Here is a 19,112-nt window from a genome sequence, read left to right on the forward strand (position 1 = left end):
GCTCCCCCCTGGGGGCCAAACCTGACTTCAAGCAAGTTGGGCAGTGAAACTGCCATTTCCATACACATGAATGCGGAATAAATGCATTCAAGTGATTTAAGAAGCTGGAAAAGAGTGGACTGGAGGAACGCATGGAAATTAAGAGCTGACCACGGTTCCAGTTTTAACATGACTCAGCTTGGCTGCATCTGGCCCTTGGGGCTCCTATTTATCAGAAGTCCAGATCACCTGGGACAGCCTTGACCTTCCAGATTATATGAACCAGGCCTTTTATTCTCTGTATCTGATGCTTTGACATCTTGGGGTCTTGCTGAAACTGGAGAGACTGTCCCTCCCTGGGTTAGCTAATTCCTAGACATAGCTAATAGCGCCTCTGCCGGGGATAATGCTCTTCACCTGCAAAGAAAACACCCACACCCGAGCTTCCTCCTCACTGAATGGGACTTTCACTCTCTGGGTCACTATCAGACACCTAGGATCAGCTCCTGTACCCAGAGCCTGTTGAAATGATTCCAACTAGCCAAACCTATGCTTGCTGCCCTGCCTCACCCACTTCTTCCCACAGAAACAACAATAAGGGCTCTTGTCCACGTTTTCTCCTCCCCTCTAGTGCCTTGTAACAGACCCTGGGCTGCTTCCGCACGTCAGCCCACTTGGCCTGGCATATCCCCTCTTCTTGGGATCTGAATATAACACACCACCTTTTCAATGGCAGATGTATTCTCCTCTGTTGGCCTCACCACACCTAAATGATAACAAAACCTACACGTTACAACATGGATGTTGGGACTTCCCTGGTGGTCCAGCGCCTAAGACTCCAAGCTCCTGATACAGGGGGCCTGGGTTCGACCCCTGGTCGGGGAGCTAGATCCCACATGCTGCAACAAAGAGTTCACATGCCACAACTAAAGGTCAAAAATTCCGAGTGCGGCAACTAAGACCTGGCACAGCCAAGTTAAATAAATAAATAAAAACAATAACAAAACACTGTTATTTTGTTATTACAACACTGTTGTAATGGGATATCGCAACTCTGGGCACCTAACATTCTCCCCTGAACCAGCAGTGCCTTTTCCTGACCGAAAAAAAAAGGGTGGGGGGGAGTGGAGGTGGAAAATGGCTTTTCTTAATCAGGGTTACTCATCTAAACCACAGAACATCATCAGCAAAATAACCTGAGTGGTGATCTTCTTAACTGTCCCAAGCATGGTACCTGACCAGCCCCCATTGGAGAAGCAGAGAAATTAATTCATTACAAACAGCGAATGCTTTGGGGTGCATTAGGGCTTAATTCTCTTAAGAGAACGGTGGTTGGGGGTAATGTGAAAAGTCTAACCTTTAGGTACAAAGTGAAAGTGAAAGAAAACCCTCAGTCACCCCCACAGCTGCAGACAGGCCTGCCGCTTGGAAGAAAGTCACGGTGCCAGGAGGTAAGGGAGGTGGCATGGCGCGGTGTACCCCTACCTGCGTGATGCGGACGCAATGTTACCTGCGCTCGGTGATCCCCGACGGCAAACTGGATCACGGCGACGCCGGGGCTGTGGCTGTCCGCGATCCTCTCCACCGTGCTGGAGTCGATCTTCAGGTCGGTGCTGATCTCCGCGCTCTGGATGAAGTCCTCCGTCTTCAGGTCCTCCACTTTCTTCAGCTCCCCGTTGGCCAACTGGATGATGGAGCCTTTCATGAAGTAGGGCGGCAGCGTGGGGGGCGCGGCGGCGGCGGGGGAGGCCACGGACTGCGCCACGGGCAAGTGGATCTGGGCCTGCACCATGGCCGGGTAGGCAGCCTGAGTGACCAGGGCCTCGGGGCTGAAGTTCTCGCTCTTGGGCAGGGCGGTGGTGACGAACGTGTGAGGCACTGCAGCAAACTGGGGTGACGACGTGACGATGGCCGAGGCGGCGCCCGACCCCTCCAGGTCAGCGCTGCCCACCGGGATGAGCAGGGGCTGGGTGCCTGGGATGACCAGGTGCGGGGGCAGGCCGCCGGCGTAGGTGATCGCTTGCTGCTGGCCGCTCAGGTAGCCGATGACCGGCGGCTGCGTGCCCGCGTAGAAGGCCGTGGCCGGCAGCCCGACCGGGAGGGCCTCCGAGGCGCTGTGTGTGGTCTGGATGACCGTGTGCGGGGACAGCGTGGCGACGGCCTTCACGCCTTCGGGGCCCAGCGCCTGCTGCGGGGACAGCGCGTAGGAGCGGTGCCCGGGCTTCCCCAAGTGCAGGCTGCTCTTGTCATTGAGGGCGGACGGCGAGTTCTCCCGGTGGGTGACCTGCTGCCCCTCGAGGTCGGCGGCGGGGGTGCTGCTGTTGGGCAGGACCATCACCGAGGCCCGCACCCCCGACGCGTCGCGGACGCTGTAGTCGGCGGGGCCGGGGTGGACCACCACGTGCCTGGACTCGTACGGGTGGGGCACGGCCTTGCCGGCCGCCTTCACCAGGCCCAGGTCGGCCGCGGGGGGCGCCCCGTACCGGCGGCCCTTCTCCACCTCCCCGTTCAGCATCTCCTTGGCCTGCATGGCCTGCTGGAGCCGGCTGCTCTCCGCCTTCTTGGTGGCCTCGCGGGTGACAAAGTGGCTGCCGGAGTCGGTGTACTGCACGACCACCTGCGGGGAGGGCCCCAGGGTGAGCGTGTGCGGGATCATGGTCGGGTGCGTGTGCAGGTGGACGGGGAGGGCCGGCGGCGAGGCCGGGCGCGCGGCGTTTTGTGGCGAGCTGGAGATGCGCACGTACTGGCTCTGCTGCGGGGGCGGTGGGGACCCCGGGGGGAGGAGCCCCGCGGTCCGGCCTAGGTGCTGCGGCGGCGGTGGCGGTGGCGGCGGCTCAGCTTTGTGTCCGGAGGCTCGGCTCAGCCCGCCCATGTCGGCCAGCAGACTGCTATAGGCCTCCAGCTGGGAGCGCTGGGCGGGCGTGGCGGCGCCCACGGCCGAGGCCACCGCGCTGGTGACCGGGCTGGCCGTGGGCGAGATCAGCTGGGAAGGGATGAAGCCGGCGTAGGGCCCGCTGTACTGGGAAGACCCGATGAACTGTAACGTGTGCGGCAGGTGGGCGTACTGCACCGGGGACACGGGGGCCCCGGACGGCGGGGGCGGCGGGTATGCAGCCGGCATCGTCGTGGTGGACGCCACCGCCGGGACGGACCGGGGCGCGCTGGGCGGAGAGTAGTCCAGCCCCGTGGACAGCGCTTTGTGTAAACCTATTCCCTGCTGTAAACCGAGCTCCGCCGGGGGCCCCGCCGGCCCCAGCCGCCCGCCCACGTGGCTCCGGGCGCCGGGGAGCCATGCTGCGTTCTCCGCGCGGTGGTTGTCGCTGGGCACCGCCTTGTCCTCCGAGGAAGGCCGGCTGGTGGCGGGGATCTCGCGCTTCTTGGGAGGCAGGCATTCGTTGCTGCGCTCTTGGTTGGATTTCATTTTTCGCCGTCCCCCCTCCACGGTGACCGTTTCACTGTCGGACTGGCTCTGGTTTTAGTCTGATAAACGGAAAGTCACATTTGATTTCTGTAGGGGATCCAGGCTCTTCATGAGGAATCATCTCCCCGTGGGTGCGATCCTCCAGCAGCTGCTCTGGAATCTGGGAAAAGGCAGAGGGTCGGGACCAAGGGGGAGAGGGGTGGGGGTGGGGGGAACAGGGCGTCAGAACATCAACACCGGAAAAGAACACCCTCCCGCGAGATTCATGTGAATCCCTCAAAATCCTGCCGCCAGCCCCACTATTAGAGCAGGTGAAACGCTGGCCGTGTTGGGTAGGACATCGGGAAGATCATTAAGGCATGGAGCAAGTCAAACCTTTTTTATGGATTTAATAAGTCTTCTAAGATCTCTCTCTCAATGCCCTCTTTTCCCCCACCCCCCCTTTTCTTGTTGGGCTTCCCTGGTTAAAGCGGTTAAAGCGTCTGCCTGCAATGCGGGAGACGTGGGTTCAGTTCCTGGGTCAGGAAGATCCCCTGGAGAAGGAAATGGCAACCCACTCCAGTATTCTTGCCTGGAAGATCCCATGGACGGAGGAGCCAGGCGGGCTACAGTCCACGGGTCGCAAAGAGTCGGACACGACTGAGCGACTTCACTTTCTTTTCGGAGGGCAAACAATGCATTTCTCAGTTTCCCTCCCAGAAGTGGCCCTCCCACTCCTCAGCTCTATGTTTACCCAGCCTCTGGAGGATCAGATGCAGCCCACAAGGAGGATGGCACCAGCGAGTGTCAGCCGTCCTCTGAGCCAGCGCTGAGAGGACCAGGTTAGGAACGGAGTCCCCAGGGGATTTCACAGGGTACCTGAGTCCTCCTCTGCCATAGTGAAAGTGAGAGTGGGAATGGCTCAGTCTCCTAGGACTCTTTGCGACCCCTTGGAACTCTCCAGGCCAGAATACTGGAGTGGGTGGTCTTTCCCTTCTCCAGGGGATCTTCCCAACCCAGGGATCGAACCGGGGTCTCCTGCATTGCAGGCAGATTCTTTACCAGCTGAGCTATCAGGGAAGCTCTGCCATCGGCGCTACTCAAAGATTCTAGTGGCTCTGGGTCCATACTGGATACACAACAATTCTCTCTTGCCTAACACATACACACAGATAAAAACACAGACACTATATACAGGCCAGCTGAGCAGGGGAGCCCCCAATAATTCTGTTCTCTACACGTTTCCAAACAGCTCCCAGTACAGCTACTCATATGGTAACAGCCAAAAGGAATCTAGGAGACAGTCAAAACAGGAACATGGTTTGGTTTTTAAAAATGCAATAATCAGGCATTGAGGGTGTCCTTAATGAGGGCAACATGCTTGCTTCATCTCTGCCTCTTACTTCCTTTCCAAGTGCTCTTTGAATTTTCCGTCCATACGCTCCACCCTCTTCTCCTTGGAAAGGGCCAGTCCACCATGAACCCTAGAGATGAAGCCTCCGCTAGACCAATCAGGCCTCTGTGTTTCAACCTGGACATACAAGGAGGGATCCAGTTTTCATGGACACCTATCTCAGTCTTTGGGAACCACTGAACTCTGTTACCAGGACTGTGTAGGCAGACAGATGTCCACCTGAGAAAAGGCAGATCATCAGTGGAACCAACAGGAGTTAGGCTAACAGGAGGCGGATGTGACGGCTGCCTACAGGCTGTGAGCAGTCTTGTGCTGTGATCCTGGCAAGTTGCTCAATCAGGCTCTGGGAATTCTAGGACCTGGGTTTTAGCATTTCTTCTACCCAGACTCACTTTCTATAGTCTGCTGTTAAAACAGACACAGTAAAGCAGCAGTTTTCAGCGTTACCCTCCCAACCTCCGGCTTTATTAAGCCCCAGGTAACTGCATTCTGTATAGTCTTCTCCTAGGAAGTGCGTGGCATGTAATTTACACCCAATATACACAAATCTCCTGAGATGCCAGTGCTGTTTTCAAACCAACGACAGAATAAAATTAAACTACCAAAATTGAAAACAGTTGACCCTTTTGAGTGCTTAAAAAGTGCTGATACTGATCTTTTATCTCTAGGTTTCAACTTACTCTAAGAGAACTGCATAAGCTCTGGCATTCCCACTGGGACTAGCAAAGGAAAGTAATTTAGGAGATGGACTCGACGTGAACTGCTCCATGCGCCCCCTGCTGGCCCCACAGTAGCGCTGCTCCAATAAAACCCCACAGGATTTCATTAGCGATGTTCATGTAAGAGTAGTGTGTCAGAATCCAGAATGAGGGTATTTGCATATAGTAGGCCCAGCCAGTAAGGGAATAGGTTAATTAGCCCAAGGCAGCTCTAGGGAAGAAAAAAATAGCAGCATAAAAGTCCTTTCAAAGCCAAGTAAAATGTCAAACACGTTTGCAAAGAGGGCTATTAGCAATGCAAATGTAAAACTGCTGCACAATGGAATGCACCATACACAGAACTAGAAAACCCCTCTGAAGGTACTTTTTAAAACAGAACTCAGCTTTAGTGAATTTGAAAAAACAATGCCGACTTGGTTCTTAGCAGTGCCTTGGTTTATTTACACTTTTTTTGTTTGTTTGTTTTGAGAGACACTGGGTGGCTTTGTTGGCCTTAAAGATCTCATTATAGATTCCATGGCTGGTTTTTCTGCTAATGGACCACTAAAACATATTGGCCTTAACAGACAAATTCAAATGCACTCTTCTAAAAAGTGGTCCACTGATAAACATCTTTTTCCAGATAATACTGACAATAAGTGAAGGATACAAAGATTAACTGGAGCAACCCTGGGGCCAGACTGATACAAATTTCAACTCACCCTCCTACATTTAGAAGGACCATATTTCCTATTTACCAGTGCAGCTACAGAGTTGGGTCTCTTAATTCTGGGGCACGTGCCCCTGTCCTGTGCTTCACTGGCTCTCTCTGCTGTCTGTATCTCTCAGCAGGGGAAATCATTGTGAGAGTAGGGACTGTGTCTAGCTATCTTTTCAGAGAACCACGAGAGGGCGCCACAGGATGCCACTGTGTCCCTGGTACATCAGATGGTGGTACACGGGATGAAAAAAAACAAACGGAGAGATAAACTATGAAGGTGGAAAGTACAGGAGGGAAAAAGGAGAGAGAAAGAGCCTAGGAAGAAGAGATGAAGAAAGGAGAGTGGATGTCTGCTTTTAGAGTTTCCTTCTAGCTGCAGACAAGTGGCTTTCATGTCCCTAATTGCCTTTTCAGTGCTGAAACACACCAATGGTTCATTCACCTGAGTCCCCCAGAGGAGGCGTGCGCCTCCGGATGCACCTGCCGCAACAGAAACATGGGCTTGCGCACGATTACATCACTGCAAAGTTACCAAAGAGCCACACATGCAGATCACATTTAAACATTATTATTAGGAAAGGGGAAGTGAACAGGGAGTCAATAGATGGATCAAGACAAACTTATATAAGGTTTACTACATATGATTTGCCTGCTAATCACTGTTCTTTTTTTTTTTGTCCCCACCCCCCTAATCACTGTTCTGAATAGATTCATCTTAAGCATCTTCACATCTACATTTATAGCTCTCTCTCCACCAGTACCTTAAAATTTAGCTCAATGGCATATGGCCTTGCTATTCCAAGTGTGGTCCTCAGACCAGCTCCCCCAGCAGCTTTAGAAATGCAGAGACTCAGGTCCTACCCAAAGCTCCTGATTCAGAGTCTGCATTTTAACAAAATCCCCAGATAATTCATATGCACAGCAAGGTGTGAGAAACTCAGCCTGTACACCTAAGCTCCTAAGTAAACATCTCAGCCTCTTTCTAATGGAGTAGGTGCTGGGAAACCAAACTAGGTGCTGTGAGCAAACAGAACTGATGGTGCCTTGGAGACAAGCAGCTAATATTTAGGGTTATTCCCCTGGTGGCTCAGACAGTAAAGAATCCACCTGCAATGCAGGAGACCTGAGTTCGATCCCTGGGTCGGAAAGACCCCCTAGTGAAGGGAATGGCAACCCACTCCAGTATTCTTGCCTGGGAAATCCCTTAGACAGAGGAGCCTGGTGGGCTATAGTCCACGGAGTCGCGAGAGAGTGGGAAATGACTCATCGACTAAGTACATACAGGAATATTTAGGGAGAACTCAGCTGTTTCCTTTGGGGTCACCTAAACCTGATACAGTTCTAAATAATAGATGCTTCTTTTCTTCTGGTTCTTTCTGTCTTCAAAAACTCTAAGGAAACACACTTTAAAAAGACTATTATTGTAAATTATACATATGATTCAGTCATCTCTGGGAGGAAAAACAAACTTTAATAAAGGAAGACACTTCTATCTTTGCTATCATTCAAAAATCCCTGTAACCCCTACCCATTACCATGGATTCAGCTTGTTTCAGAAGTGACAGGAAAATGAGATGATCCCGACCAATTCCAAGTCACATAAATAACAGCTAACTGCTCTGAAAGGAAGACACGCCTAGAATCTGATACATACAGTCCTAAACATGCATTCCAAGGTCAGGGCGATCCACTGGGCTGCTCGGCCCAGCACCCTCCATCCTGCAAGATTCTCAGCTTGAGTGAAACCCCTGACTGACTGGCATGTAATGTCCATGCACAACATAGTTTCATTTAAAGAAGAGGAAATAGAGCCTGGTGAGCGGCCATTTAAAAGGCAGGACAACTGGACTGGATGGGAGGGGCCACTAGGACTTGGCAAGGATTCTTTAAGTCCTGGCGTGCAGATCTCTTGTTTTACTGAATTATTAAACAGGTTGGTCTGTGTAGTGCAAAGGCAGAATGCCTTTATTTATTAGGTTAAATGTCAGAAGTAGGCCCAACTCTGACATGCTCGAAATTTCCTGAATGGAGAAAGGTCTGCGAGATGATAGCATAATTAGATAGCTTCATGGCTGGCTGAACAAGTATACCTCAAAAGAAGTGTATCACATAGTCATTCATCAAACACTTAGTTTCCAGTATGTACTATGGGCCTTAATTGTTCAATGTCAGTGTGGGGCAAATGTATGCAAGAATTCTATTTTCAGTTCTATTCTGCTCAACATTTTATTAAGCATTTTGGTTATCATATTTAGAGGTAACAGAAGGCTGGAAGGGGTGCCTACTATATTATATGGAATAATGGAGCGGGTAGCCTATCCCTTCTCCAGTGGATCTTCCCAACCCAGGAATCGAACCGGGGTCTCTTGCATTGCAGGCGGATTCTTTACCAACTGAGCTATCAAGAAGCCGGCTTAATATATTACCTGAAATTAATATTCAAATATATTCTAGGAAGTTGGAAGTGATGGCACAAAGTCAAAAATACTAAAATGAACAATAAATGAATAAATGCCCTACCCTTGGTTTCAACAGCTCAATTAATAGTAGGGTTAGAGAGATCTGGTCGAAGAATAGTTCATTTCAAACCACCCAGGAATTTTGTTTGACTGCCCATTCAATCTGAACCAACAGTTGGGTTTGGTGCCTAAAAGTTGGTATAGCTTCGTTTAAAAAGCACAGTATTCCCAGTAACAGAATAAATAGTGCGATAGTGTACAGCATTGGTAAGGTCACAAAGTCCTGAGGCAAGGGGATACTGGCGGGCATGCCCAGGATGGAGTGATGGGGTCATCAGGAGGTCTGGACCCAAGACAGGTAAGTAACAGCGGCAGCAACTGAAGATGTGTGGCCTGGGGAAGGACACGAAAAGCCGGAGCAGAGATGTGATGCTCAGATCTACGAAAGGCTGTCTGTGAAAGACAGCAGAACAGAACTGAGCTCCAAATTACATTGATATACACTTTGCGCTTGAACAATGCGAGTTTGAATTGGGTCCGTTTACATGGGGATTTTTTTCCAATAAAGACCTGTCGTGTGCTGTGCTCGGTCATGTCCGACTCTTTGTGACACCATGGACTGCAGCCCACCAGGCTCCTCTGTCCCTGGCATTGTCCAGGCAAGAATACTGGAGTGGGTTACCATGCCCTCCTCCAGGGGATATTCCCGACCCAGAGATCTGAACCCACGTCCCCTGTATCGCAGTACTACTTAATCTTCGGTTGGCTGAATTCCAGAATACAGAACCACTTATATGGAGGGCTGACCATGGGACTTGAGCGTCAGGGGCTCCTGGAACCAAACCCCTGCAGATACTGATGGATGAGTGTATACAGTAGAAACTAGAAACTAATCAAATGGGCTGGGCTGCCTCATGAGGTAGGAAGTCCCCGCGCCATCCTAAGCGTTGCGGCAGAGTTTGGAGACACTTGCCGATGGTCCCATGTGGAAAAGAGAATGCAAAGGGATCAGAGGGGGAGATGATTGTCCAGGGCACCGCGGCATCCCTCCTAGCTCTAATCACGGACTGTAGCAGGTGTCGGGTGTGGCATTCCAGATTAGAGGTTGAGTTCAATAAGGAAGACAGCAGGATCTTTAGCCTTCCCGGGCGAGGGAGCCAGGGACCCTCAGCCTCACCCAGCACCAAGCTCAACACTCTCACCTAGTGGTGATCCAGGGCACAGCAGTGCTGAAACTCCCCCAGAAGGAATGTCCTACAGATCAGGCTTGGAGAACCACGGATACCATCATGCGGTTAACAAGCTCTCTCTCTCTAGGGTCACCAAAAGCAAGTTTGGTACCAGGGTCTGTACCAGGGTGCAGGACCCTTCAGTCAGAGCAGTGATGCACGCCACACAGGGCCGGGGAAGCCCTGGCCTGCCACTGCCATCCACACTGGGATTTCAGGGGAATGAGGACTGGCAGGAGAAAACAGTCCCCTTCTTTCTATTAGAACCAAGAATAATAGTTTTGGAGCAGCCTGTTCATCTATAGGGTGGCTCAGATGGTAAAGAATCTGCCTGCAATGCAAGAGACACAGATTTGATCCCAGGGTCAGGAAGATCCCCTGGAGGGAAAAATGGCAACCCTCTCCAGTATTCTTGGGTGGAGAATTCTATGGACAGAGGAGTCTGGTGGGCTACAGTCCATGGGAATTTGGGGGCAATGAATACAATGACTCAATGTCATATGTTAATGCAAAAATTTAAGTCTACCCAGAAGAACACAGCTGCATTTGGGGGCTCCCAGGCTCAGGGAAGCTCTAAGGGCAACAAACGGACTCACAGTCTTGGTTCTGATCAAAAATCCACCTCCTCGACGCAGACGCGGAGGGGACTGCTTCCAGACACACTGCTGCTCTGCTCTCCTCCTTCCACTGAACTCCTCCGCTTGGCGTGGAGCTAACCCCCATCCCCCTCCTCCCCAAGTCGGGCTCCGTCATCTGCTTCTACTGTCCGCATCACAAGGGACAGGCTTCATCAAGCCCAGGCGAAGCTTTCTTTGGCTCCTGGCTTCTGCCATACCCGTATCACATCCATGTGATAACAGTGTGACACTGGGAGTGTTTCTAGCGGGTTCTGCCACCTCTGGAAAAACAGGGAGGTCTGTCCTGTGGGTGGGGCGCACGGTATGGGGATATGGTCCGTGTCTCTGTCTGCAGGAGGCCAGGCCCGCAGCTGGGCTGGCCTGTCCCTGGCTCACGTGGAATGTCGCTGCAGCATCTGGGCAGCCAGTGTCCCCTGGCAGCCTGCCCATGCTGGAATTCCTGGAAAGGCTGAAGATGGAAAAATAATCACTTGGAGGGATCACCATCTGGATTGAAAGCGGTCCCAAATGAGCTGTCCAAAAGACGTTTTTAAGAAAAGCTGGAAATGCCTTCCCTGGTTCCATACATGAGCAAATACCTTTCTTCTCTCAAGTGTCCTGTGTGGCAGGTAAGCTACCCCAGGAGCGACGCCCGAATCTCCATTTACCCACCGAAGGCTGCGAACCGTTCCCTGGGTGCTTTCCACAACCCTGCAGCAGTTCTCACCCCACTCCAGAGTGACCCGCTTTAAGGACAGAGGGACTGTGGCGACAAGGTGCAAAGAACCAGCCATAGTAACACGGTGAGAACTGGGGTTAGGAGACAAGTTACTTCTGACTCTCAACTGAATGTGCTTATTAGCACGGCAGTGGAAAATCTCACTATGGAAGTCATTCCGCACTCACTTCCACTGGCATTTGGAATACCAGGATAAAATATTATTACTGATAGGAAGGTAACACGCATATTCTTACTAGCACTAATAAGGAGGAGAACACAGAGAGTAGCAGGAAGAATAGCCTCCTCCTGGGGTGGAGGGAAAGGACAAGTTCAAAGCCTGGCTTCATCCACAAGTAACAAACGGAGAAAGGGAACCCTGGTGCACTACTGGTGGGAATGTAAATTGGTGCAGCCACCGTGGCAAACCCCTGGAGTAGGAAATAGCAACCCGCTCCAGTATTCTTGCCGGGAAATCCCATGGACAGAGGGGCCTGGCGGGCTGGAGTCCATGGGGTCGCGAAGAGTCAGATAGGGGCTGAGCATTCACACACGTTATGACAAGCAGTAAGGAGGGTCCTCAAGAAACTAAAAATAGGACTACCATATGACCCAGCAGTCCCACCCCTGGGCATGTACTGGGGGCAAAAAAGCAAAAACACTATTTGGAAAGGTACATGCACCCTAATATTCATACCAGTATTATTTACAATTGCCAAGATGCAGGAGCAACCTAAGTATCCCCTCAACAGATGGATGGATAAAGAAGATGTAGTGTGTACATATAATGGAATATTACTCAGCCATAAAAAAGAATGAAATTTTGCCATCTGTAGCTACATGGATGGACTTGGAGGGCATTATGCTACATGAACTAAGTCAGGCCAAGAAAGAAATTCAGAATGATACTTCTTATATGTGGAATCTAAAAAATACAACCAACCAATAAATACAACATAAAAGAAGCAGACTCACAGCTAGAGAGAACAAACTGGTGGTTACTGGTGGGAAGGAAGGAAAGGAAATATAGGGGTGGTGGAAGGGGAGGTACACCTGGTGGGTGTAAAGACAGGCTCAAGGATTTATTGTACAACATGGGGAATAGAGCCGGTATTTTGTAAAAAACTAAATGGAAAGTAACCTTTAAAATTTTTATTAAAAAAAATTTTTTTTAAAAAAAGACCCCCAAATTGAAAAAAACAATGGCAAAAACACCCTGGTTTCTCTGCTACTGCCCGTTTTCCTTCTTTTAACGTCATCCTTATTTTACTCCAAATTATATATGTGTCCCTACAAAGTGTCTCAATACCGTGTGATCTTGTAATGAGTATCTCTGCCTATAAAAGGGGGAGGAATTAACACGCCCGGTGCCTGGCATAATGTACACACTCAACACACGGTCGCCCTCCTAACTGTACTTCAGCACACGTTTCCTGTGGAATCCCTTATTTTCACCAACACTGATTTGTCACTAATCTCTCCTGGTTCCATGATCAAATCAACACGATACCCTCAGACTCTCAATCCTTTCTAGCATCTGGGTCTTTTTTTTTTTTCCCCCCTCACACCTGTGGTTCACATAAGAAAAAGTCATGGAGCATTTATTCTCTTTCTTCAGCTGACAGAAGAGATTATACTGATCACAGCTCCCAGCGCAAAGGCCCCCACTCCCGCCCCAGAGCAAGAAAGCCGCTCAGCCTACACAAACAGCATCCACAGCAGGGTCAGCCCGCGAGCTGGAGCCTGGCGTGTCTCCGCGAGGGTTAACCATGATGCTTCCTGGCTCCACGTGGTCCGCCTTTCCACAACACGTAGATGAGTAATTCCCCAAAGGCCTGGTGGGGAAACGCGGAACCTTCTCTCCCCACCCCACAGGGCAGGCTGCCAGCTGTCTTCTGACACATGCGCTCAGCGGCCCTGCTACGCAGCACACAGCAGAGGGCCCGCGGGAGCTGGAGGAGGCTTGGTCAGATCCCACCAGTGACCAGGGTGCCGGGGGGCTCCCACGCTGGCAAATGGAGAGCGAAAATCCCCATCGGGTCAGAAAAATGCCTTTCTGGGACTAAGGCATTCTGAGAGCGTCTTGAGGCATCTGCTGCCCTGGGATGTGGCTGAGTCAAAGGACAGTGGGACGTTCTAGATAACCATGAACTAACAAGTCACTCCCCCCTGGGAGTTCCACGGCAGCGTCCCCTCTGTGGTTGTCTTCTAGTCTCTGGGACGCTATGCCACTCTGCCATCCTTCTTAGCGACAAAGGCCCTGAGACCTCCTGGGACCCAGCGGCCCCCAGCAAAGCAGGTTATGACAGAAGCCATTGAGGTGTGTGTGTGTGTGTGTGTGTGTGTGTGTGTGTGTAAAACAGAGCAACACTTTTTCCTGCAAGCTACAACCAGTGTGTGATCATCCCATTGTAAAGACCAGGACACTGAGGCTTAGCATGTTAAATGACTCCCCTAAGGTTCCAAGAAGGGCTTCCCGGGTGGTGCAGTTGGTAAAGAAACTGCCTGCCAATGCAGGAGACCTGGGCTTGATCCCTGGGTTGGGAAGGTACTCTGGAGGAGGAAATGGCACTCCAGTATTCTTGTCTGGAGAAACTCATGGACAAAGGGGCCTGGAGGGCTACAGTCCACGGAGATCATCCACGTGCGAGTCTGTTACTTGGCTCATAAATGACAGAAATAAGATGAAAATCTTGGTTCATCTGATATGAACACCGGGGTCCCAGTGCTCAGACCACGCAGTGAGCCGCTGGTATGTAGTGCAGGATTAATTTCAGCCACAGAGACGTCTCACCTTTGCCTTTGGCTACTGGGAGGTGACCTTTAGGCCTCTGGAATGTCCTGCCTAAGGGACTATGTTTGCCTGGGGGCTTTGACCACTGGACTGTCTAAAATATCATTTATGATGGGGGCTTTGGGCCGCAGGCGGTAACAGTGCCAACCTCTGGAGGAGGTACTAAAGGTACTCACGCAGCCTCCGGGAGGAGCTGGGGGTAAAGACAGCCATGTGCTTGGTTTGCGACTGGGCTGCAATGAGTCTCCAGACACCAGGGCTCGGGGAAGCCTCGCTGGGTGACTGTACCGCACGTGAGCTGTCACAAGTAAGGGGTGGGAGAAGGGGACACCCTCCACGACCCGCCCCGCCCGAGGAGAGGACGCCCGGAAGCCTCCAGACCTCTGCCCTATATACCTCGTCCTTGGTTGATCTTTTTTTAAATTGTGCTACAAGTCCCCTAATATAAAACATACTATTTTAATCATATTTAACTGTACATTTCAGTGGCACTAAATACGTTCACATTGTTGTGCAGCTCTCGCCGTCAGACATCTCCCGAATTTTCCCTTTCCTAAGCTGAAACGCTGCCCCCATTAAACACTAAGTCCCCATTCTCCCTCTCTCTCCCTAAATCCCATCCCCACTCCTGGCCCCTGACCTCCACCACCTACTGTGTGTGTGTGGTGTGTGTTGCTTGCTCAGTAGAGTCCAACTCTTTGTGACCCCATGGACTGTAGTCCACCAGTCTCCTCCTCTGTCCATGGGATTCTCCAGAAAAGAATACTGGAGTGGGTTGCCATTTCCTTCTCCAGGGGATCTTCCCGACCCAGGGATTGAACCCACATCTCCTGCACTGCACGTGGATTCTTTACCATCGGAGCCACTATCTACTGGAATCACATCCCCTAAAATCCTGGCAAAGGCACTTAAGGCACTGCAGCGTTGCCCAGCCCTTCTTCTGAGTCTCTCCATCACTTATGTAACGTGTTCACTGCGTTCGTTACCTACTTCCACGCATCTTTCTCACTAGATGGTCAGCTCCCTGGAGGCAGACTGAATTTCATAACCCGGTGGGATGCTCTGGCTGCTGTCCTTTCTTCGTCAGCTGACTGTTCTCATCCTGTGTCTGTCTGCTCTCCTTTAGAAGCTGGCTTCGAAAAGGCAAAGTGCTTCTGGATCTTCTTCTAAATTTCTGGACGTGATCATGCGGTGTTGGATTGAAAGTGAAACTCATGACAGAGGGACGTAAAATACTGTGTATCCGAAAAGCATCTGGCCTGAGAGATTCCATTTCTAAGCACAGATTCCCATGTGAGATTATGAACCCCGGATACTTCCCGGAGCTAGGCTGCAGCCTCTTTAACCTCTAAAAATCCACATCCCATGATCCAAAACTACGTCCAGATTGTCCCCCATTTATCCCAGGGGAATGCCGAGGATCCTCTTTGGATTTGCTGGGAGGGATACGTGTTTACAAGGACAATGATCTTCTTGAAACCAGCTTAAATCAAGCATAGAAAAACCAGGGCGAGGAGCTAGTAAGGATCAGCCAAAATAAGAATTCTCCCTGAAATAAACGTTTGTTTTAAAATGAGGGCTCTGACTCACACTCACTGAATGGGTAGCTGAGTTCTGACCCTCAAAAGATGAATGGTTCATTTTGAAAAGCGGAGCAAGTGGGAAACCTACTCTCTACCTTGTTCCCCGCATCCCCAACCCCCCCTCCCCGGAGTGAGGCTGCGCAGTGGAGACCAAGATGCCCCCAGTCATTTCCAATCACCAGCGAAACGGACAATGGGATGACGTGCTACCTGCAGCTGTTTTCCATCAAAACGCTGAGTAATTACCGGCGGCCCCTCCCGGGGGCTCACAGGCGGCCCAGCGTGAAGCTGGTGGAACATTAAGGACGTTGAATGAGCTGCCAGGAATTCGGCTGCCAAATCGCTCCTCCTCGCCCTGGCTCAGCACCATTAACTTAATCAGGTATTCATTCAATGAGAACAGTTTACACTCGCCCTGGAAGGATGCCGCCACCCTCCGAACGAGGCACACGGTCAAGTCGACAGCTTTCAGCAGGAGATGTCAGGGACGGGTTTTAGATTCTTTTATTCAATCTCGAAAGAAGGGAACCACCACCCCCCGCCACCCCCCACCCCCCCCCCCCTCCCCCAGGCAGGACTTCTTGGATATGCCATGAAGGGAAGACTCTGATAAAAAGCTGGTCAACGACGGAAGAGAAGACTGGCTTTGCTTATTTCTCTGTTCTTAGAGACATCCCATCCGGCACTTTAGACTACAGCTTTGACTGCTGGGCAGCCCACCGATGATTGACTTTGATGCTGCAGAGACCTGGGAGAGACTTCTGGCATTTGGTAACTGGTGACTTTAAGGAAGATATTCAGCTTTCTAAGCTTTGGTTTCCTCTTTAAGAAAACGGAGGTAATAATGAACTCTATTTCATGGGGCCGTTAGGGAAATGGTGTGGGATCAGGCAGTGCCCAGCAAGCAGGCTGAAGCAGGCCAGAGAAGGTCATCCCCAGCCATGAACTGCTTCCAGGCATCAAATGACCTCCCCTTATGGATGCTGAGGGTGCAGGCTTGGGATCCCAGCTGCTGGAGTGGGAATCCTGGCTCCTTCACCCACCAGCTGTGCCTCAATTCCCCCATCTCTACAGTGAGACTAATACCAGTCCTCAGCCCACACGGGCTTCCCAGAGGACACAGTGGTAAAGAACCTACCTGCCAATGCAGGAGACCCGCATTCTATCCCTGGGTCGGGAAGATCCCCTGGAGAAGGGAATGGCTACCCACTCCCACTCCAGTATTCTTGCCTGGGAAATCCCCTGGACAGAGGAGCCTGGCGGACTGCAGCCCATGGGGTCGCAAAGAGTTGGACATGACTTAGCGAATAAACAACAATAAATCAGCCCATATAGACTTGTTGGGAGTTCACACATTCAAAGAACTCAGACCAGGGCCTGACGCGCTACACGATCGATAAAGACTGTAGGCTGAAGTGATGGTTCTCTCTTGAGAAGGGCCCTCCTCCTCACTTCCTTCACTGGGGTGATATTTTCATCTTTATTAAAAATACACACTTTCTTCCTTTGACTTCTTTCCTGGATTACTTCAGGCAACACAGGTGCCAGTGAACTGCAGCAAAGATGATGTGTGCACAATCTCTGATTCCTTGCCTCACCTCCACTAATGAGGAATTTCAAGTCTTAGCTGCTTAGAAAGTTTACTATTAGTAAGCCTCTAAAACTTCTTCTAGAAAATAATCGATATGAGTGCATTGATATTTTCCCCCCAACTGGACTAAAGCTTTGCCTGCAGAACAAATGATCAATCACATCTGCATTCAAAAATAAAATTCAAATTTGCTCATATTTAAAATTTGGAGTTGTTTGTGTTATCTGCTTTCTCCCCACAGTCATCAACAGAAGCTTTCTGGTTTCTTTGAATGTGGAGCACGGTACCTATTTTACTCACAATTACTCATTACAAATGAAATAAATCCCTTTCCTATTTAACCTCTTTAGAATACCCAGGCCCCACTGGGCCACAAAAATTGGCCAGCTATTTTATTTAAGACCCTCATAGCAAATGAAAGAAAACAAGCGATGCTGCTGGAAGCTGCGGGCATCGAATGACTATAATCTAAAAAGGCAATAAAATGTGTACTGGAAAAGCAGAAACGCAAAAAAGCAAGTCAGCGTCCTGTTGACAACAAAGCTCATTTTCTTCACTAGCTCTGTGACCTCTCTGAACCTGAACTGAACTGAAATCTCTCTGAACTGAAAGACAGTTCACCTCTCTGAACCTCCATTTCCCTCATCTATAACATGGGAATGATGATGATAACGTTTCCAAAAGATTGCTATGAGATGAAATAAGATGACGGATGGGAGAAAGTGCAACATCTATCACAAGAAATGCAAGTATGTCTTCTTTCCTGAATGTTGCTTTCAGCTCCAACTGCCTCTTGGGAACCTTCATGTAAATGCTCCAACTTTCTGTCCGACTCTTTGTTACCCTATGGACTGTAGCCCACCAGGCTCCTCTGTCCATGGAATTCTCCAGGCCAGAATACTGGAGTGGGTAGCCATTCCCTTCTCCAGGTGATCTTCCCAACCCAGGGATCGAACGTGGGTCTCCTGTGTTGCAGGAGGATTCTCTACCGTCTGAGCCAAAGGGAAGCCCTTCATGGGAGAAAGTGCAATGTCTATCACAAAAAATCCAAATATGTTCTGTTTGCTGAACATTGCTTTCAGCTCCAACTACCTATAAGACAGACACCTCCATGTAAATGCTCCAATTTCCCTTTATCATCCCTCTCAAGCCAGCATGCCCTCTATATCCATGCTGGTGACACAGTTCTGCACTCTTTCCCTAAGTCTAGAAGCACTGATTTTGAAGCCTTCTTGCCACTTAACCCCTATACCCAGCTACTCCCCTAGAAGGGTCAATCTTTCTTCAAAACGTCTCAACCATCAGAGAAAAAAGCCCCCATCTATCCCTTTTTTCCCATCTCACCACGGAGAAAGGAATTTAGTCTTGTTCCTCCCTAAATGGACTAGGCTTTGCCTTAGGCTTCTGGGAGATAATCTATGTTATACCTGATGGCTATAGGGTAGGCGCCTTGAGTCACAGCAGGTTATTTAACCCAGGGCTCTGCTTCCGCATCTTAAAATATCTATCTGCAGGATTAAGTAAAAGTGTTAAATGCTCAGTCATGTCTGACTCTTTGTGACCCCATGGACTGTAGCCCACCAGGCTCCTCTGTCCATGGGATTCTCCAGGCACGAATACTGGAGTGAGTTGCCATTTCCTCCTCCAGGGCACTTTCCCGACCCAGGAATTGAATCCTGGTCTCCTGCATTGGCAGGTAGATTCTTTACCATTTGAGCCATCAGGGGTGATCATGTATATTAATTAACTAATGAGATCATGTATATTAAGCATTCAGTGCAATGTCCAAATTCAGGGTATGATGCAATATGTTAGCTAAGAAATGCTCCTTATATTCAATAGGAACTACAGGCATATTAGGGCTTCCTTTGTGGCTCAGTGGTAAAGAACCTGCCTGCCAATGAAGGAG

General features: G+C 50.3%; 1 protein-coding gene across 14 annotated transcripts in view; it reads right to left on the reverse strand.

The window, feature by feature from the left end:
* ATXN1 (ataxin 1) overlaps positions 1-19,112 on the reverse strand; it is a 402,928-nt gene that overhangs the window by 13,754 nt on the left and 370,062 nt on the right. For all 14 annotated transcript variants that reach the window (XM_070456167.1, XM_070456166.1, XM_070456168.1 and 11 more), the window contains one exon: positions 1,490-3,560. In XM_070456167.1, the coding sequence (XP_070312268.1) occupies positions 1,490-3,400 (1,911 nt within the window). In that variant the 5' untranslated portion in view covers positions 3,401-3,560. The remainder of the gene's footprint in view (positions 1-1,489; positions 3,561-19,112) is intronic.

Source organism: Odocoileus virginianus, chromosome 27 (assembly GCF_023699985.2).
Source record: "Odocoileus virginianus isolate 20LAN1187 ecotype Illinois chromosome 27, Ovbor_1.2, whole genome shotgun sequence".
Lineage (NCBI taxonomy): Eukaryota > Metazoa > Chordata > Mammalia > Artiodactyla > Cervidae > Odocoileus > Odocoileus virginianus.